Here is a 21,460-nt window from a genome sequence, read left to right as displayed (position 1 = left end):
TATCCTCTAAGTAGTGACACTTAAATTGCTACTTTCCTTATATATGTTTGCATCTTAATGACATTCATTCCAGTATAAAGTACACCTAGTGTATAAAAATGTTGCTAAGAAAGGGGAAATGTCGACTTTATTTAAAGACCATTTTGATCTCCAGTCCTTTCTCATTGTAAATTCTGCTGCCTAGTTTTAAATGACTTGGAAAAGCACCCACCTCTGCTCCCTCCCACCCCATACAATCAGTGACATCTTCCAAACACACAGCAGAGCTATAACTACATGTTAGCAAGTCTATGAGTACAGATCTTATTCTTTTAAGACAGTAAACGGAATATTTTTAGCACATACATATTTCTTTTAAATAATTCAGTGTTGACATTTTAAATAAGATAACTTGTATTCTTGTTGAATTAATTCGTTTTACATGCACAGTACATAATATTCCTATTGTGTAACCACCTGCTTATGGAAGAAATAAATCTAATTTAGGAAACTAATAATTAACATTACGAACTCTAGTGTGATAGCACAAGAGTATCACTTTCAAATTGTAACTGAGCATATTGCAGCAGAAAAATCTTAATTCATTAATCCTGCAATAACCACCTCCTTAAAAATAAATAACTCTCTGCAGTATTACTGACTACTTAACATGAATCACTAAAGCAGCAATCAGTCCTGAGGTGGAGGAAGGGGGAGGAAATCACACCTCACATACACCGCTGCTCAGCTAAAGTTCTTTTCCAATCAAGAGCTCAGAAAGATACCACATGTCAAATAAATGTTCAGGATGATTTTAGTTGAAAAATGGTTTATTACATCTCAGTTTCAGTCCCAGAAGAGTAAAAAATTTCCTATATTTAAAACACAGCACTGTCCTACTCAAGTAATTTAAAGTTTATTTCCCTGACCAGAAACCAAGGGAACGCACTCCAGTTTGGAGTTCACATAGAGATGGATAAACTCGATACCTGTTAAAGAGATGTCAGGCTCCATATACCATCCAGTAGCTCTTATTTGAAATACGATTGAAATCCATGAATCTCCAAGACAACACACATAAAGCAGAAGGAAGGAGAACAGCAGTTTTCCAAGATACATCACGGAGGCAGCAAAAAGACTCATATAAAGCTTAATGACTATGATAGCAGACCACTTTTGATTTAAGTGGGCCTTCAGTTTTCAGAAGACCTCTGTTTTCCAGATTGCATTTCATCTGGAAGCTACATGTATTTGGAAGCATGATACTTCCAGAATATAGCATATATGTCAGCAGAAAGAAAAGAACCAAGACCTTTAAAATTTAAGAACATGATTAAAGGGAGGGGGGAGGGGAACACAACACAAAAAACCCCAACAGTGATTTACAAAACGTCTGCCAACTAGTGTATCAGAAGGTCACACTTCTGGGGAAACCCTGCATATTCATCAGTTGCTTTCTCATAATACCATAGGATATGCAGGTGTTTGCAGCCAGCACTCAATCCTCTCTATGATTTTTTTGCCTCTGACTTCAGTTAAGAGGCCCCTTTCTAAATCTTTAGGTATTTGGACAACTCCACACAGGAATTAATTGCCATTTTATCAAAGGTAACAAATTGTGACTCAAAATAAATTTACACACAGCCTTAAGCTTGAATATCTACTGCTTAGTTACCAGTAGATAGTTACTATATACAACCCTCCACAATGAATCTAGCTTCAATTAATTCATTTTAAATGCATCAAATCAGAACACTTCCATTATATGACTGCATGATTATGGGGGGGCGGGGAACGGGGGACAAAAAAACCCCACAGAGCTAACATAAGAGCTATTAATCACATTATTTAAGATTCATATCTCAGCTTCAAACAGTAAAACCACCTCATCTCTTTTAAACACTGTCCCCATTTTTACCATGATCTTCCACTAGAACTTGGGATAAAAGGTATGAAGAAACGGGAGTAAAAAAGCCTCCTATTTCCCGCCTACACACTATATTCTCTCCAGATATCTGGAACTCCTGTAACTTCCTTAGCAGAGCTGGGACAGGTCACACCAGGTACAGCAATTCGATCACATGAAGAGAGCTACTTGGATACTTGTCATCGCAACACTGCTCAAAGCACAGTCACTGCAAAGAGCACCTAGCAGAGAAGTGGATAGCTATGAATGAGGAGCGGAGAGCAGTCAACCAAGAAATTGCACAGAAAGATTTAGCAGAAACCTTCAAGACTCCAGGTATGGGGACTAAGAGAGCCGCAAGCTCTGCACAGCAGATCACCGGGGCGGACCAGGACGTCCGGAGGCCTGGGTGGGCACTGACGTTGTCGGGTGGCTGGCTGTCAGCCGTATTTAAAAAATTGTTAATCCTCCAAAGTAAAAATTACAAAGAAAAAGCATGCAACTTTGAAGCTGAGTTTCAGCTAAAAAAAGTTAATAATGGTAGTTCTAAAGACTTATCAGAAAGCCTGAAACTTTCAAAGGAAGACTCCACTTTTGAAAAAAGCCTTTTAAAACCAGCCACAGCAATGGACAAATAAGGCCACCAAAGGCCCTTGACCTCAGTCCTCACATCACAACACTGAAATCAGCCACAAACACCAACCTCATTTTTCTGTCACTCCCTATTAAGTAACGCTTTACCAAAAACCATAAAACCGTTAAGATACCGATTTTGTCTGCCTCTAATCTCAACTTTTTAAGAAAAGGTTCCTGCGCAAGTGGCGAGATCTGTGCACCGTAGAGCCCTCGCTACATCCGAGACGTGTGCGTCACTGGCATCTGAGGGGAAAAAAAAACCCAAACCCTGAGGTAAAGTTTATTTCTGCGAAGGAAACCCCGGCCATGACAGGTTTCGCGCCGCGGGGCTGTCACCGCGCGGCAGGCGCGGCCGCCTCAGCTGCCAGCGGGGGCTAACGGACCGGGTGGCCGCGCCCGCCGGGACAGGCCACCCCGGCGGAGGGAGGCGCCCCCTGCCCGCCCCCGCCCGGCAACGCCGCTCCCGCCGCTGGACGCCAAGTCTGGAAAGAGGCTGGCAAAGCGGGACGAGTAGCCTAGGGGCGCGGGAGATGCCGTCTCCTCACCCCTCCCTCCCGCCAGGCCGGCTCCGGGGCTCCGGCCTCCGGCCTGCGGCGAGCCTCTTCCCCCGCAGCCCGGGGAGGAGGGGGCCGCCGCGGGGGTGGGCGTCGCGCAGCTCCCGGGGAGGTGACAGGCCCCGGCCCGCCCGGCGGCTCCGCTGCCCGCCGGGCGCGGGTGCTTCCTCGGAAGCGCCGAAGGGTGTTGGCCACTCACCCACGCAGGCAGATCTGCGGAGGAGACGCTGAGCCGCACCGCCTCCTCCTCGTCCTCCAGGAAGGCGAGCGCCCGGCCCAGGCGGGAGGTCTTGCCGCCGCGGTGCCTGCGGATCCAGAAGAGCCCGCACAGGGCGATGAGGACCCAGCTGAAGCTCAGCCCCAGGTAGCCCAGCACGTACACGGGGAAGATCAGCACGAAGCTCCTCGCAAACTGCGACACCAAACCCGTCACGTCCACGCTCAGCAGCGGCGGCGGCGGCTCCGGCACCGCGTCCCCAGCCGCCGCCTTCTCCGCGGCGGCGGGATCCGTGGCGGACCCCGCGCCGGGGGACTGCTTAGCCGCGGCCCCGCTCATGCTATCGCAGCGGCGGTTCCTACTCCTGCTGCCGCTCCTCCCGCTGCTGCCGCTGCTCCTGCTCCTCCTCCTCCTCCTCGGGCGCTGGCTGCGAGCGGGCAGGGGGCAGGGCGGCGGCGGCGCCTCGCATCCTGCGCCCGGCCCCGCTCGCCGCGCACCGACACCAACCGCCGCCCGCTTCCGGGTTCGGGGCGGCCCGGCCCAAACCGCCGCCGCCGCCGCGGGGAGGGTGGTGCGGCGGGGGCGGGCTCTGCCACGGCGAGGAGGCGCCTCGCCCCCGGCCGCCGCTGTTGGCGCCCGGTGCTGCTAACGCTCGCTCTGACCCGCCGCCTTCGGGCGTCCCCGGCCCCCTCCCTCCCCGCTGCCGGGCCCGGGCCGGTGTTACTCTCTCTCACCCTTCCCTTCCAGGCCTGCCCTAGGAAGCGCGGGTTCGCCCTGCACTCGGGATCCGGGCCAGGAGGAGATCGTCGTCGCATCGGATCCCCCGCCCGCCTTCGCTTGGGGGCAGCCAGCCCAAGCGCCCGCCCGTAGCGGCCACCGGCCATCGCTGCTTGGCCTCGCAGGAGCGAGGGGGGCACCGTGCCGCGGGAAGAGGGGGTCATAGCAAGGAGACGGGCTCTTGCTGGGTGGCACGAAGCAGAACCACCTCGCCACGGCGTCAGGGACCGCGAACGTGTGCTTCCTCGTGGGCAAGCCACACCATCTCCCCACTCTCTTTAGTCACGCATGCAGTTGAGTGGTTTCTACCTGTTATACCCTTCAGTAACAAGCTTCATATTTTTCTTTGTTCTCACTACAAGAAGGACATCGAGGTGCTGGAGCGTGTCCAGAGGAGGGCAACAAAGCTGGTGAAGGGTCTGGAGCACAAGTCTTATAAGGAGCGGCTGAGGGAGCTGGGGTTGTTTAGTCTGGAGGAGGCTGAGGGGAGACCTTATTGCTCTCTACAACTACCTGACAGGAGGCTGTAGGGAGGTGGGGGTCGGTCTCTTCTCCCTAGTAACAAGCGATAGGACGAGAGAAAACGGCCTCAAGCTGTGCCAGAGGAAGTTTAGGTTGGATATTAGGAAAAACTTCTTCACCAAAAGGGTAGTCAGGCACTGGAAGAGGCTGCCCAGGGAAGTGGTTGAGTCTCCATCCCTGGAGGTATTTAAAAGAAGGGTAGACGTGGTGCTCGAGGACATGGTATAGATGGACTTGGCAGTGCTGGATTAACGGTTGGACTCGATGATCTTAAGGGTCTTTTCCAACCTTAATGGTTCTATGATTATTACTAAAGGACTGGCCGATCAATGGCTCAGAGGAACCAGAGGCCAGGCACTCCACTCCTTAGGTAGAGCAGGTGTTCCTGAAGCTCTGCTCACACAGCCTCAGATAAAGCTGACTCCTCTGTCATCTTGTTCGTATAGGAGTACCTAGGGTGGCACCCACGATCCAGGCTCTTGGGATTATGCGAGCCCTGATCTGTGGAACCGAACTGATTTTCTATAGGCTTGTGTCCTGTATCCCTTTCTCACAGTAACACCTGGTTCCCACATCGTTCCTCCTACCATTCCTTTATCTTTTCAATAATTTTTATGTAACCACCGGTTTTGGAAGAGGCAGCTGTTGCTTGTCCTTAGCTGTGTGCTAATCAGTTTGCTGCTATGCACTTTCTGATTAAACTCAGCATTTACCAGGAGGTTTTTTTCTTTTGGCTTTAAATAGCCAAGCTTTCACTTAGTGGGAATGAGTCCTTTCTCCTCTTTTCAGCTGCCAATTTTCACAAAATTTGTAGGACTTTATGAGGCTAGTATTTGCAGGCAGGGAAGAAGGGAGAGCAAATGTATTCAATTGGCTGAAAAGTTATAAAAACACATACCAATGGACAAATAGGAAAGCTGCATAAGCTTCATTTCCTTAAGAAATGAGAGCAAGCTCATCTCCATTATCCAGAGAAATGGAAAGTCAGAAATGGCAGAAAAGGAAAAGTTGTTTGCTCAGTGCTGCACAGAAGAATTGGAAAAAGAATCCATATCTTGACAACTGAGTGTACCGTTCTGTTGTATCATCTTTCCACATTCCCTCCATGCCTGCAATCGCACACAATGGACCACTCTAAGCAAAAGCAATTTCTGGCCACAGAGTCATGTTGTTCTTCTTTATTCCCTCTTTACCACTGACAGTGTGTGTTCCCCACCTGTATAATTAGGTTAGTCAGGATGAAAATTCAGAATGACCAAATGATACAAAAAGGAGTAACAAAATCAACGATTTACAACTATGTGGTAATCCAAGCTTTGAAATGACAATTTATTTCCTTTGGGCCTTTACTTCTAGAGAACTCAAAACGCCTACAGGCTGTAACGGTGAGGGGACTGCAGGGCAGCATAAGACCCTATAAAAGCTTGTTACCTTAAACTGGGGCTATCAAGTATGACTCTGTGACCCCTTTGGATACCAGTAATATCAGACTACAGTAAATGTGGGTGATTTTTTGCATTTATTGTATTCCTCTTCTAATTACTTAGTTTGCTTATACAGACTTCCTTGTGAACTCCTCTCTCCTGAGTTTCAGTCACACCTCGTACAAATGGGCATATTGTGTGTTGGCCCCCTCCGTTACAACCAATACTATTAATATTTTCTCCTTTTTTTTCAAGCCATTTGTTCTCAGTCTTCGACTCCATTGCTCCATTTTACTTCTCTATCTGGCTTCACAGCATCTGAAGCAGAACACAATTGTACCAAAAACCAAAAAGAAAATTCAAAACGAGAAAAAAAAAAAGTGATTGAATTAACATGACGTTTGCCAACTAACACTTTACCATATGCTGCATCTTATTCTGCTCTCCTTTATGTCTCAGTGTATATTCTACAAATGAGCTGGATATAGAGTTTGTAGAGGAGTACCCTGTGGAGTCGGTATTAATACACTGGAGAAGGACATCAGAAAAAAAATTAATCTTGTAGTAACATTTAGGATGACAAACACATAATTGGAGGCCTGACATCCTAGCATTGATCCTGGGCAGAGTAATTCATTAGTTGATACGGAAGTTTGATTAATCAGAACTAAAGGTAGGTGATACTGTGCCAATCGAACGGGAAGACAGAAGCAAGACCTTGTAGCATTCATTTGATAGCATTTATCTGTAACATCAATAGCAAGTTCCGATAGGGAGATCACTGCTGACTTCTTAGAACTTCTGTAGATAACTGACTTGGCCCCACACAGGATTTTGATGAAGAAACTGGGTGGTATGAAATTAGCATGCCACTATTATAATCGGGACAAGAGAGTCTTGTTAAAATCAAGATATAAACTCTGCTGCTAGGGGATAAATTAGGGTCAGTTACTCTATTACAAAATTTTTCATAAAATGTTCTGGATACACACAAGTTATTGGTTTATTCTAATCTTTTTGGTGCTGATAAATTGTTTAATAATTTGCCTGAGAATCTTGGAATTGTTAATTCACGTATTTCCTGATCCTATTTTTTAATACTTATGATAGCAGTCTTCCAATGCATCAGGAACTCTTGAAGATACTCACTTATCGCACAGAGATTACTCTGGCTTTTCCTTAAGTATCCTATTGTATCAGATAGAGAGCTGATTATATTTATCTCATTTAGATAATATTTATTCTTTTCATATCCTGCTTTGTAGGTCTGTTGCCTTCTTAGAATTTTCAGTAATACTTTTTGCTTGCAGTATTCCTTTATACCCATTCTTAGTCATATATGTTTTTTCCTCCTTTTTATTGAATTCATTTTTTTGCTTTTTCAAACTCAGTAGCTTCCATTGGACTCAAAGTAGTGTCATCCTATGTTTATCTTTACCTTGCATCACATCAGTTTGCTATAATGCTTTTATTCCAGTAAGTAGTGGCACTATTCTTCAGAATAACTTCCCAAAAGATCTTATTTATACATCTGGTGTTTTGAGGATGAGAAAAATTGGCAAAATTCAGTTTATATACTGAAAAAGAAAACCTAAGTTTCCCCAGCTTCTTTGGATTTCACACATGAAAACATGTTTTAGAAGCAATTTTAATTGTTTCTTCTTGACCACTTTCAGTAACAGTTAATCTTCCTGAAGAACGCTATTTGATATTATACCTTATTTGTCCCAGCAGCATTATTTCGGTCTGATGCTTCTCTCCACAGGTTTTTAACTAGTGAATAGAAATCTTTATTGAATAGAAATCTGAGAAAGTTTGCTCAGGAGTTTTTTCCTAAAAAATTTGGAATTATTAATGGAAACAAAGTTTACATGAAGTTTCATCCTAGTAAATTCTCATGATGGAATACTCACTACTTCTGTGTTTGATTTTATCCAGCTGTCTCAACCTGCTTTAGATTATCTAGTATACAGCACAAATATTTTCTGCCTGCTTCAATTTATCTAACATATAGCACAAAGAAGAGTCGGAAGACTCTACCATACCTGTTCAGTATACAGAGCTTCTGTCGTTTGGAACAAAACCATACATGTCTGATCCCTGGTATCACCCAGTCTGGCTTCAGTTTCACTGAATGCATAAACTGTGCTCTCATGATAAGATCCTCAAATATTTATTGTTCCTGAAGACAGAAATACTTTCCACTAAAATGTGTTTCTTTTAGTAAGTTTTCACAATAATCATCATCTTTTTTTCCCCTAATGGGATTCTTACAAGTTCTAGTTCAAAACTAAAGGCACAAAGTTTACTTCAGAGATCCACATTTCTGCTGTTTCTATTTATGAACCGGGCAGACTGACTAACAGAAGCATTTTGAACACTTTGCAGGAGGTCATCTATGCACCTCCGTTGATAATAATATTTGAGTTTTCTTCTCATATTCGTAAGGCCTCAGCAGAAATTAGTTTAAAAAAGGAAAAAAAAAAACAACATAGCTACAAAGCCTAGATCCTAACAAGTCTCTTCCTTCATACAAAAAAAGCATTTTTTTAATTTTTTTTTTTTTAGTAATCATTTAGAATCATCATTTTTAAGCATGGTGGAGGTTTGCCATGTTGTCCCTATGAGGGTTGATATTTCCAGTAATTTTTTGGTGTAATGCGGTAGTGTGTCATTCCATACAGAGGTGAAGAAAAATGCAATATTGCTTCACAGGATTAGAGGAACATCCGAAGACAAAAAATAGCTTATTGCCACAGAATGTAAAAAGCTGAGTTATTTTATATTCCTGTTTTTCAGGTAACAGTGCAGGTGAAGAAGAAGATATGTGTACCAAGCCAGACAAGAGAAAAGCATGTATAAGCTAAAATTGTATTAAAATTCCCAGGGCTACGAAAAGCCTCGTTTACAACATTTTTCTTTCCTTTTAAGAAAAGCTAGGGCATCTTTCTATGCTGTCTAGTAATACAACAGATATGTGCCATTTTATTGCCTGTATTCACATAATTCTAACACCCATTTTTATAAAAACAGTAAAACTACTGATGTATTCATTTTTTCCACTACATTGGTGAGAAACTGTAGGTTATTTTAATACATGGTGGAAACACTTAAACACGCACAAATTTCAGTTCTGTTATTCCAAAGGTGTTATTCCAGCGCGTGTTCTCATGCAGCAGTTAGTTAAACTTCAGTTTGATCCCTGGCTTTAAGGTTTGAAAATGTCTTTCCAAACCCTCTAGTGGTGCCTTCCCACACCTGTAATTTTTCCCTTGCCATAAAGCTGCCTGACTAGTATACTCTATTAGGGGTAATAAAAAGGCATTGGCAGCCAAAATTGATTTTTTTTTTTTTGGTAACAAATACGTATGCTATTCTAAAGAGTAGATGGTAGGACTAAAACTTGAAAAAAAGCTTTTTCTTCTGTCCAGTCTCTGGTATCACTGCCACATTTGCTAGTTTTAGTTATATTTATTTGCTATATTGTAGTTAATAACAAAATACAATTAGAGTACTTGAAGGTAGTTTTTGTCCTTCAGCCTCTATATCTAGGACAGCATTTCTGCAGAGCATCCTTTTCTAAGCAGATGCCTAGTTCCATGTGTTTGTAGCACTGTCACCACTTTGGCTAAAGAGCTCTGAGTTAATCCAAGATGGCTTGTAAGTGCTTTTTTTTTTTTTTTTTGTTCAGGGAAGAATATAAAATGCTTATAGATTATTATTGCTTTGCCAAAGACAGCTAAGTAATTCATAAGAATGTTTATAAATAGTTTAGTATCCATAGATGCTTATATTTAATGGATGTAATTTAGCCCTTAAAGGTCACACTTACAGTTAACGGTAGTTTGTTGGTTTGGGTTTTTTAATAAAATATCAAGTTTTTTTTTTTCCTCCTAATTTCTTGCTTAATTTGCCTTTGCTTTTCTGCTACATGATAAAGGAAAATATTTCATAGTCCAGCCAGTGAGGCAACTTTTACAGCATTTTTAGTTTATTCTGGAAACATGAATAAGAGGCAACTGTATCAAGGCTTTGTATGTATTTGTCAACTGACTATTTAAGCCCAAGTATAAGGGGTTAAATTTTCTCTCTCTGAAGTCAGTGTGACAAACTCCTGCTGAACTATGACAAAAATGTTTCTCAAATGCAAAAATGCCTCTTCCTCTGCTTTTTTTTTCCCCAGTAGTGAGTTTTCTACAAACATTAAGAATTAGTATTAGCAGTAACGGTTACATATTAACTTTTTTTTAACTCTTAAAAAGAAAAAAAAAAACAGGCAACAAAGTTAAAAACGCCTCGAGGAATTTTCACCCGGTCTTTTAAATTGCACATGTCAATAGGTTGTAAATATTTGCTGTGACAAGACGGCACGCCTTCCCTGCCGGCAATCGCCGCGCGCGCCAGCTTCGTTTCACGCGTGTTTGGTAAGCCGCCGCTTGCTCTGTGCTGCAGAAAGCAGCTCCGGTATTTGTTACTGTGGGGATACTATTGACATTTTTATTTTTACAGGTATTCTTCATACCAGTCTCTATGTAACATCTGGGTAAACGGCAGATTAAGTTAAGCATATCGCCCTTATCCTTAACATTTTTTTTCCTACAGTAATCGCGCATGACTTTACTAGAAGTGACTCAGCTAGCATTAGGAATGGTTTCACGGCATACTTAGCCTGTAAGAGGTCAATAGTGAAGAGAACTACGGTGCTTCAAAGGCTGCCTGGGCGAGCGGCCCGTCCCGCCCCACAGGAGGGGGCTCGGCGGGTCCGAGCCCTCCCCAGGGCCCCTCCGCCTGAGGAAACCCAGCTGGGCACCGGCCCATGGAGGAAAACCTTCCCGCAGCCACGCGGGCATCCCAAACCGTCGCTTCTCGCTCGGAAAGGGCTGGAGGCGGCCAGACGCCGTCCTGCCCTCCCGCAGCGGGCCGAGCTCCGCCATGAAACCGCCCCTCGCCTCAGCGCCGGCCGCCCTCTCCCCTTCCCACAACCCTGTGCGGCAGCAGCTCATCCATCGCTCGGCCGATCGGCCGATCCCCCCTCGCCGCCTGTTGCTAGGCAGGCCCGGACGCAGCCGCCCTGGTTTCCTGCCCGCTCGGAGGCGGCCGGAGGCGGCCGGTGGCGGCGGGAGGCGGCGCCCCGCCCGCTCCCGCCATGGAGGGCGACAAGGTGAGGGGTCGCTGGGGAGCGGCCGGGGCCCCGGGGAGCCTGCCGGTCCGCCCAGGCCCGACTCCTGCGGGCGCCGCGCGGGGGCCCGGCCCGACCCGGCCCTGCCCGGCCCTTTCCCTCCTCTCCAGGAGGGCCCTCAGGAGGCGCGGGGGCGGTGGCAGCGGGGCACGGCCGCTGCCCGGCCCGGCTTGTTCTTCTGCTCAGCCTCCCCCTGCTCCCGGCCCTTTATGCCTTAAGTGCCCCGGCGCCTGCCAAAGCCATCCCCTCGCCCGGCCGCGTCTCGCTGCCGCCACTCGTGTCCTGGCGTTGAATAAGCCAGGGCACCTGTGGGGGCAAAGGCGGGAAGCAGCCCTAGCGTTTCTTCTGCCGGCCCTGGGAACCCCACGGCACTCCCTGGGCAATTCAGGTCTCCTTGTTCTGTCAGCACGCCGATGAAACTCTCACCCAAGTAGCGGTATTACAGAACCCCTTATTCCTCTAGCAGAAGGATGAGACCGTATCAACCACAGGTCTTTATGCAGAAGAAGATAGGTGGTTTATGAAAATATCCAAAACTGCAAATGTTTCAGATTGTTGATAAGGTATATTTAATAATTGATATTCCCGTAACCGCTAATTGTTGGGTTTCAGTTCCTTAGGAACCCACGTAACTTTCGCATGGTGGTGTTAAATGATGAAAAGCTTGTAGAGCTCCAAAATAAAGGAAACAACTACATGGATGTTCATCCGCATGGATGTTCATTCCACATCAATTACTGTGTTACATATTCACTTGAAAAAGCAGAAGTATCAAATCTCTTTCATTACTGTTGTGGGAATCTAGATTTTACAGCTAATTAATTTGTGGTCATGCTGAATAGAAAATGTAGGAAATGGAGTGGCGGGGCAGGGTGTGTGAAGTAGTGTGATAGGACCACCCTAACACCTTTCATTCAGATATCGTTTCAGTAACTGTGGTACATAATAACCTCTTTACTGAAAAGAGGTGAGTGAGTGAATTGTGATGGAAAGCTAAACTTTGACCCAGAGGCGGTCCCACGAACAGCCACACTGTGTGAGAAAGCCTCCTTTTGCTGTTTCTATCCTATCAAATTGAGTCTATCACTCATGCTGTTACCCATTTGAGGGCTCTCAAATAGGCAACTCATATTGGAAATAAGAAAGATGAATATTCATGTGTAAAAAATAAAGTACTTTTCTCTGGCTTGAAAACTACAGACATTTTACTGTTTTTCTGTTTCTTTTTCTTTAGAATCATAGTTAACTGAGTTCTTTACTTAGTTAAAAACTTAATATTAAGTTCTGCAAGCCTTCAGTCTTTCTAGGTTGTGAGTGAAGAAACCCCTCTTGATCTCTTTTGAAGAGTTTATCTAAAGTAGCAAGGTCTCTTATTCCACTAACTTCATAAGGCAACGTACTTGTTTAGTTTAAAGGATAGAGTCTTAAATGTTAAAAATTTTCATAGCACTTTTTGAGTTCAGTAAATCTGTGGCATTTTGTGTCAGCTGATGAGCTCCCTGTGCTCTCAAGTGGATGAATTAAGTTAAACCCCAGTGTGGTTTACATAACTAATCTTAATCTGGATTTCAGTGAGTATATAAGGACTTCTAAACTAGCAGACAGGTGAGAAACTTCAATAAGTTCTTTTAAAGTTTGTTTTAAACATTTCCTTTGTGTGCACAATGATTCCTCTACTTACAGAGGGACAGTGGTCTCAAAGGTATTAAGTTTCTTTAAGGTTTATAAAAGATCTCTCTTTTTCTATTTGTTTGTTTGTTAGTCTCCTGCAAAAGCAGAGAATTATGTGGAAAGTCATATACAAAAGCAACAGATTCTAGTGGTGGTGGTGAGATGAAAACTGCAGACCCCAGAAGAGTGGCAGATGCACCTTTTTGGGCACTGGAGAATCATCTCGAAATGTTTGCTGCATGCTTTTTGCCTCAGCTTTGAAATAAATCTCAAACTACCTTATCTGATATTGTCTATCGGTTATACTGGTTTTAGGCTATTAACATCATTAGCATCCTTTCTTTGTTTGCTGATATGTACCTAAATATTTCCTAAAACCAAAACATAATCTTATATATTACAGATTTTAAATAGGTTACTATTTGAGACTACAATACAGCACTCTGTTGTCTTCCCACACATATTGTTCCTTCCAGCTTACCCTCACACAAGTTCTGTTGAGTTTCTTAGGCTTTGTTAAAACTCCACTGAAGAAAATGATCGCCTTTGGTTTTACTTTCTCATCTGACTTTCTGCAGTAGTAAATATTTGTACTTTTTGTCTTTTTTAAGGATCAGAAGAAAATAAAACTTAAAGAGCACTTTCTTTTTGTTACAAAGGCTGCCTTCTTGGTATTTCTGATTGACTTTAGGTGAAGTTTATCAGTCTACTACAATCTTCTATAAAATCCAAGTTTGAAAAGACAAGATTTTTTTCATGTAGAATAATTAAAAAATTAACATATACTGCTAAAATGCTGCTCCTGTATAATCAATTAGCAAAAAATGGGCACCATATGTTTATTTTCTTCCACCAGTGCAGCTCATCGTTCAAATGTTTGTCAGCAATTATTTTCTTAATCTTTAGTAACTTTTACTAAGTTACCAAGTCTAAATTTGAAAGTGAGTATAGCCTGGTCATGTCACTTTGAATATAGTCATCATCCTTTAATGAATTAGTTAAAAATATTTGGTGGATTAAAATCCTCATTTGCTTTAGTGATCTCAAGCAATATGGTTTTTTTAGTTTAATCTATTTAGCAGCAGCCAAGCGGTTAAGGGCAGTAACTCTGCAAATGAGGACAGAAGTAATATAACCTATTTAACTAGGGAGAAGTCTAGTGAAACAATCTCCATGCATACTCTGTTTATTTTCATTAACTTTTTACTTTTTTCTTCAGTGCTATGTACAAATATTTCATATGGCAGTCAACTTACACATGTAGTCTGAACCATTTTAAAATATTAAGTGACAGTTAATTGAAAACGAGTGCCAGCATTTTTTGAGATGCATGCAATTACTAAACCAGAAGCTTCCTTTGTTCACTTGAAACGCGCAGTAATTTATTTTTAACTTCTGGTGTTTAAAAATCTAACAAAAATGTGTTGTGGATGTGTCAGATCCCTGCTGATGAAAAAAAAAAAGGATTACATTTTTCATGGTATTTTTAGATTCACTGGTTACCCATGTTATTTATGAAGTGTTCTTACAGCTGAGTTTGGGGCAGCTCAAATGATATGTCTAAGGGGAAAATACTGTATGTGCTGTTTGCCATGTGAATGGGTTCTGAGAGTGGTTCTGTAGAAAAAGGATCTGGGGGTCCTGGTGGACAGAAACTTGAACGTAAGTCCTCAGAGTGCTCTTCAGGTGGCTATGGTTAACCACACACTGGTTGTGTGTATCATGAAGACCATAGCTAGCAGGTGCAGGGAAGACTATTCTCCTCTACTCAGCACTTGCGCGGCCCTGCCTGCAGTACTATGTCTGGTTTCAAGGCCCCCAGTGTTAAAGAGATTCTAGAGAGAGGCACTGAGATGGCAATGGGGCTGGAGCCCTGGTGTGTGTGGGAAGAAAGCTAAGGAGCTGTTCGGGCTAGCGAAAAGAAAACTAAGAGGAGGTCTAACTGCTGTCTTCAAGTATCTAAAGAGGATCTGTGGAAAAGGTGGAGCCAAATTCCTCTCTGAGATGTACAGTGAGGGGACAGAAGGTAGTGGCCCTAATTATCGGCAAGGGAAATTATGACTCGGTATAAGAAAAACATTTTTAATTGAGAGTGGTCAAACCCAAGAACCAGGTTGTCCAGAAAAGCTCCAACCTCAGACATATTAAAACCTCACCTAAATAAGTCCCTGACAAAGACTTTGAAGTTAGATCTAATAGAGCAGGAGGTTGACCTAATGACGTTGATACATTGATTACTTTCCAAAAGTGGCCTGACTGTGTACCCATTTGGCCTGTCATTGGAAGACCAATTTTAAATCTTCCGTGAAGGGGTGCACTGTTATCCACCATAGGCACTGACCTCAAAATTGGTTACCATGTATGTACCGAGCTGGATAACCCAGTAGCAGTCCGAGCTTCAGGCCTCTTCCAGGTCCAGTCAGATCAGGCATGCTGTAAGTATACACGTGAAGGCTAAATCAAATTAATGTTTACATTACAAAATTCAGTGATACTTGCCATATTGATACTTGATCCTTTCCTTTGACAAACTATTCATTGTTAAATGATGTACTTCTCTCTGCAGATTGATTACTCAGTCTTTTGCTGTCTTTTCTGTTCTAGAGAAGAACCAAAGAAGATACTTGGAAATCAGAAGAACTTAGGAAACATCTTAGGGTGATTTTATTTTATTTCTACTAGTTTTGATGTTAGGTTACCTTACAGCAGTGGAATTTATTGACAATCTAAAAATAGAGGGTTAACTGCTTGTTCTACTAGGCACTCTGCCTTGTGGGATCTATAAGAGATCTTTAAGGCTTTTTGGTACACCAGACACTTTAAATCTGCATCATGGGATACAAACAGTACAGATCTTTCATGTGTAGCTGCTAACTTCGTTGCCACAGCTGACTGTTCTGGAATCTGTCTAGTCCGCGTGTGTCCAGAGGCTGGCTCACTCAACTGTTTCTAGGTACACAAGTCATATAAGATTACTGTACAGATTTCTTAATTAGGTAAATGGAAAAAATACCATTGTTATGGTAATCACACAGCACACAATGGGATCTGTTTTGTTGGCCAACCAAATCCAAGTTACAGCTCTGCTTTATATATACTTATTCACTTTCCTACGTGTATATTATGTGTTGTATTTGTTATCATCACCTATCATGTTTGTCATGCGCTTTTAAACTGTTTAATTACTTTATCCACTGGTCAAATAGGCATTCAGGCTCCAGTCAGTTACACCATTGATATTCATATTAGTTTTGTGCTATATTTTTTTAAAAGCTATTTTCCAATACGTATCTTCTTTTCTATGTCTTGTGCAGGTCTTCATTAGTCCTTGGATAAACTAAAGCATCCTACTTGTTCATCTGTTGCCTAGTTTTCTATCAATTACATTTCAAAGCTCCCCATTATTTCAGCCAGTGCTACAGTATATGTACTTTGTATTTTTTAGACATTTTATAACATTTCCACTACTTTCATGTGGGCTAAAGCAAACAAATTTGCGTTGAAATGCTTTAGTTGCAACAGAAGTGGTGTGGTTGGACTTTCATTTCTGTGAAACAGATGGCTGAAGTTTAATTCACTTTACTCATTGACTATAATCAAAGTGAGTTCTGTTCTGCATTGAGTAAATAGCTGAAATCATGGATGTAGTGAAATCAGTGGGAGTTGTGCTACTTGCTTCAGGAATGTATAATCTCTTAGGACTTTAGAAAAATATAAGACTAGTTGCATCTTCAAGGGATCTAGGCCAAAAACTTTCTTTCACAGTTTTTATATGCTGCTTTCTGTTCAAGTAAAAGCTAATCTTCTGCTCTAAAGGCAGCTGCAGGATGCCCAGTTATCTATCATTATTGTTTATATCTAACATATTTTACAAGATGGCACAGTTTCTGTCTGCATGAGCTAACAGCTTTAAGATGCTTAGTTAGTTTTTGAACCTAGCTCTAAACAGAATGCACAGTTCCACAGTAACTTTTCTGTTTTTACCAAATTCTTTTCAAATACATTGAAAATGCAGCTTATTATTTATTTCATTTATTAGTTCTTTTTACAGTAAGTACAAACATAATGTTAGTAATTTTACAAAGTAAGCCTAGAAATAGATTGGCATTTTAATACAGTTTGGGAAATTAAATTCATAGTTGGCAATCCACTATTTTTTTTTTTTCACATAGAATATACTATATCAAAATAGATTGCTGAATTATAATAATAGATTTTTAATTTTTTTTTTATATTTCAGGCATCACAACCAGATAGTCAAAATGAAGACCAAAAGCACAGAGAAAAGAAACTACAGAAAGAGAAGTCTGTTCATGACACAGACACTCATAAACATGAACGCAAAGACAGAGGGAAGAGCAAGGAAAGAATGAGAGAGAGAGAGAGATTTAAATCTGGTGAAAGAGACAGGGACAAAATGAGAGAGAGAGAAAGGGGAAAAGAGCACCAGAGAGAAGGAGACCGAGAGAGATACAAAGATAAGCTTCAAGAGTCAAGTCTGGAGAAAGAAAGATACAGTGTACCAAAAGATAAAGACAGGGAGAGCGATAGAGAACGAGACAAAAAGCATAAAAGACATGACATAAAGCAAATAGATACACAAAATAATCTGAAATCATTTGAAGGAAGAGATAAAGAACATCACAGAAGAAGAGAAAGCAGGCATCATTTAGGTAAGTTGCTTTGGGTTGCTGTTATACTTTGAAATATTTGGTATATAGATAGAAATACTCTGAAACCATACCCCATGTGTACAGAGAGGATAAAGACAGGCAGGTGTGAGTACCTACTGAAATGTATATCTTTACAGAATCTTGTGGTAACCTAGTTTTATTCTGGTGCTTTCAAAAGTTTTGATGGTTGGTTCCCCTCCTCTGAAGAGAGGGTGAATGTCACTGCTTTTGTTGGTCAGTTGACTTGAAGAAAATAAGTACCTTCCTGCCTAGACATTCTTTACTGAGTGATCCATTTGAATTCCCAAGTTGCAGAGTGATTGCCGAAGTTAGTAGCGTGTGTCGTTACTCTTACCATTACACAAGACAATTAAGAACAGAGGGATTCATTAGGAAAGAAAAAGGAGTAGCCAGCTTTGGAGAGAGAATTTCAACAGAATATTAAGTTATTTTTAGAAAGCTCTTATGTTTTAGAAAACCCATGTCACTGAAATACTGTTTTGTACATGCTAGAGTTAATTATGTACAGAGTTTGAGTATAATAAAATTTGTTCATTAATTTATACATATATTTTCTAGAGGTGGAAAAAACAAGAAGTGAAGAGCGAGAAAGAAGGCATACAGAAAAGAAGGTAAAGGAAGGAAAAAGAATGTAGTGTTTCACAATGGAATAAGAGAAAATTGTAGAACAATGAAGAAACTGGATCAGACTCCAGTTCCCAAGAAATTCAAGAGGTGCATTAGATAGTAAGGGCCTCACAAGTGTACAAAACACACGCCAACAAAATATATCTGAGCCATTCTATTTTAAGGACGTACTTCATTCTTTTTTTAAAGTAGAAGTAAAATAAAATTTTCATAGCAAACGGTGCTTTTGTACAGCTACATCAAAATTTTCCATCTGCTATTTATGCTTTTATTACAAGGATATTGGTAAGTATACATCCTGTTTTATGTTAGACCACCTAGTAAACAAAGAATTAAAGTTTTTTGTGAAGAATACATAATCCAAATAATTTTCTGTAGCAAAGTACACAATGTCCCGGAAGAAATATCAGAATCTCAAGTGATAACGAAAATTTGAAACTTGCCATCATAGGAGATTAATAAAAAAATGGCTGGAAGATCTACGTGGCAGAAAGAGATTAGGTATTTATAAATCCATCATTCTAATGGTCAAAAATTGATAAATTTGTGAAGATAAAATAATCTTTGAGAACTTTCTAACTCTTTAATGTTATTTTTCTCTTTCCAGGATAACAATTCCAGAAAAAGCATTGACAAATTTTTAGCCTACAAAGTTGAAGAAGGTGAACGTGGACACAAGTTACAGAAAGATCAAGAGTTGGATAAAGAGGGAGAAAGAAGACACAGAGAGAAAAAAGAATATTCTGTTAGGCCAGGAAAAGAGAGGCTTTCAAAAGAGAGAAGTCATAAACATTATGAAAAGGAAGAGAAAGAAAAACATAAATCAAAGAGATCTAAAGAGGGATCTTCCCATGGAGACAGAGAAGGGCAACCAGCAGAAGCTAATGAGAGGGTGAAAAGTAGAGAAAATGAAAGAAAGAAGCATGATCTAAGGGTTAGTTTAGTTAAGACTTTGAAACATTACCTCATAACTTACTTTAATTGTTGATATATCATCATTGATAAGGTGAATAATAAAAATACTAGGATTGTAAGTCAACATTTTCTGAAATTTGAGGCTAAAGTGGTAGATTAAAATACTACATCTACATTTAAGTATCCTAACCCAGAGCTGATTCTTTCTGTGAAATTTAAACTTGTCTATATATTAGAAATGTCTTTTATTCATAAAATTCTTTATTGCTATGACTTTTGAAATTTTTACTAACGCTTTGAAGTGGAGATGAGATTAGGTTAGAGTTCCATTAAAATGTATTGGCTGCCTTTATAGAAAAAAATATGATTTTAATAGAAGCTGTTTTTGATGTTGCCTATAATGGGAGCACGGATATGTAACTCACAAGTAGGCACGTGAGTATAGATCCTTTATGTTTTTTGCCTCTACTTCTGAAGCCATAGAGTATCTTTTATGTTTCTAATACAGAGCATGATGTTATGTCCTAGAGACTTAATCAAAACTTTGACATTTTTTACTGTTTTTTATAATACAAGTACTCATTCTACAAGAATGAGAGAAGGAATACATAGTAATTTGTCACTGTTAAAATCAAATAAGTTTTATGGAACGTAGAACCATTCAGATGGTCTAGGGTAGTTTCTTCTGCTGCCTAAAGAGTGAAGATGTACAAGCTTCTCAAAGAAAAGTTCAGAAATATATTTTCTAGTGAAAATACTAGGCATTGTCAGTGTAGGGGCCCACCACAAGTGATTCCTGTAACTGACTTTCTGCAGCAGAATTCAAAAGTCTGTCAGGAGCTTGCGCAAGGTTTGACTTCCTTGGAAGTTTTCTCTAGTAGCTGTTACTGAATATATGCACTGATGCTGATGCTTCTGTCTGAGAGTTACATTTCTTTTCCTGATGTTCATGGATAGAGAAAAGCCCCTTTATCTTAACCTATTGAATATATTTCCAAACTTAGGCAAACATTCATAATAAAGAACTTAAAAGTCAAGTCCCTATACTGGGGATTAAAAGTGCCTGTCCCCGGGTCCAACTGGTGTGAATTGTGGCAGTCCATACTGTTAAAATCTCATTCTTTGAAACAGGCTGGCCACGGCCTACTGAGGTCAGCCCTTAGTCCCTATCAGTTTTTCAGGCACGCCTAGGGGCTATTTAGGAACGTGCTCTGGACTCACAATTTAAGCAGTATACACTGGGCCCAGAGCATTTTTTAACCATTGTTACTAATATACTAATGTGCAGGTATCCTATAAAAAAGCCAGAACTTACTCTGGTAAAGCATTGTAAGGTTTTGTTGAGTAAAGGAGAAGACTCAAGATCCCTTCTTGTTTCCTTTCTGAAATGCATTGCAGAAGGAGATGTAGCCAAACTTCACTCCCAAGTATTTAATATTTTCAGGAGAAGCTCATATTATGCGTATAGCATATCTTTTATGGGTGTTTATTTTCTTTCCTTGCTATATGTAAGGGGGAGATGATTCTGACATTAGTTCATACACAGAACTTCTTACAAGCAATGACTGATAAAAAAATAGTATGTGTTATTGAAATAATTCATTAGAAACCTTTCTTGCTGTTTAACATCACTACTACTAATACAGGTTCATACACATATTTCCTCCCAGCATTTCTGACACGTGAATATTGTTGACTTCTTTTACAGAAGAGCGAATACAAAAAAGAGGAGAGGATTCAAGAAGAGATGAGCCATCAGCATGTAAGGTAAATTCAGAGATTTAAAATAAGTATATACTGTATGGTATCTACTAAGATTCAGTCACCACCAAAACAATATGCATGAATTCTTGATCTGAAATATCTAGGGCGAATATAATTTTTTTCATAGGCCTTTTGTACAATACTACAGCAATTAAAAAAAAATAAATCTGTGTGCCTCTAAGAGGATTCATATAAAAATGTATGCATTTGTATTCCATTTTTTTTTTTTTTCTACCCCAGGATTGCAAGAGATATTTTGCAGTTCTTGCAAACTACATATATATTAATCTGGGCACTTTGTTTGGGAGACAGAAATGCTGTATTGTACCACGTGGAAATTCACTATGCAGTCACATGGACGCATATAAGGTTCATGATGAACTACATAGGACTCTCTTACATTGTTGATTTTAATTTGAATATCTCTACTTAGTTCCTACTCTGGATGGTATCTAAAACATTAGATATATATATAGCAAGTTTACTGTTGTATGTAAAAGGAAAAGGTCCAGGTCATCCTCAGTAAAATATCAGGTTGATATTTCTAAGTTTTATTACTAGCAAATATAAAATCTTGCAGAAGTTCTCTATATAT

At 41.0% G+C, this 21,460-nt stretch overlaps 2 protein-coding genes across 4 annotated transcripts in view; one reads left to right on the top strand and one right to left on the bottom strand.

Annotated features, from left to right (window-relative positions):
* The window catches only part of ESYT2 (extended synaptotagmin 2), a 90,322-nt gene extending 86,478 nt beyond the window's left edge, over positions 1–3,844 (bottom strand). For all 3 annotated transcript variants that reach the window (XM_087729921.1, XM_087729932.1, XM_087729943.1), the window contains exon 1: positions 3,275–3,844. In XM_087729921.1, the coding sequence (XP_087586047.1) occupies positions 3,275–3,631 (357 nt within the window). In that variant the 5' untranslated portion in view covers positions 3,632–3,844. The remainder of the gene's footprint in view (positions 1–3,274) is intronic.
* A 7,212-nt stretch (positions 3,845–11,056) lies between these two features.
* DYNC2I1 (dynein 2 intermediate chain 1) overlaps positions 11,057–21,460 on the top strand; it is a 33,891-nt gene continuing 23,487 nt past the window's right edge. The window contains exons 1-6 of the mRNA XM_087762550.1: positions 11,057–11,176; positions 15,470–15,523; positions 17,106–17,538; positions 18,118–18,170; positions 18,794–19,120; positions 20,810–20,868. Of these exons, the coding sequence (XP_087618676.1) occupies positions 11,162–11,176; positions 15,470–15,523; positions 17,106–17,538; positions 18,118–18,170; positions 18,794–19,120; positions 20,810–20,868 (941 nt within the window). The 5' untranslated portion in view covers positions 11,057–11,161. The remainder of the gene's footprint in view (positions 11,177–15,469; positions 15,524–17,105; positions 17,539–18,117; positions 18,171–18,793; positions 19,121–20,809; positions 20,869–21,460) is intronic.

The sequence above is a fragment of the Nipponia nippon genome, unplaced genomic scaffold (assembly GCF_047370975.1).
Source record: "Nipponia nippon isolate SJK-2023a ecotype South Korea unplaced genomic scaffold, ASM4737097v1 scaffold_1, whole genome shotgun sequence".
Taxonomy (NCBI): domain Eukaryota; kingdom Metazoa; phylum Chordata; class Aves; order Pelecaniformes; family Threskiornithidae; genus Nipponia; species Nipponia nippon.
The sequence above is the reverse complement of the archived record's forward strand: the minus strand, read 5'-3'. Positions and strand labels throughout refer to the sequence as shown.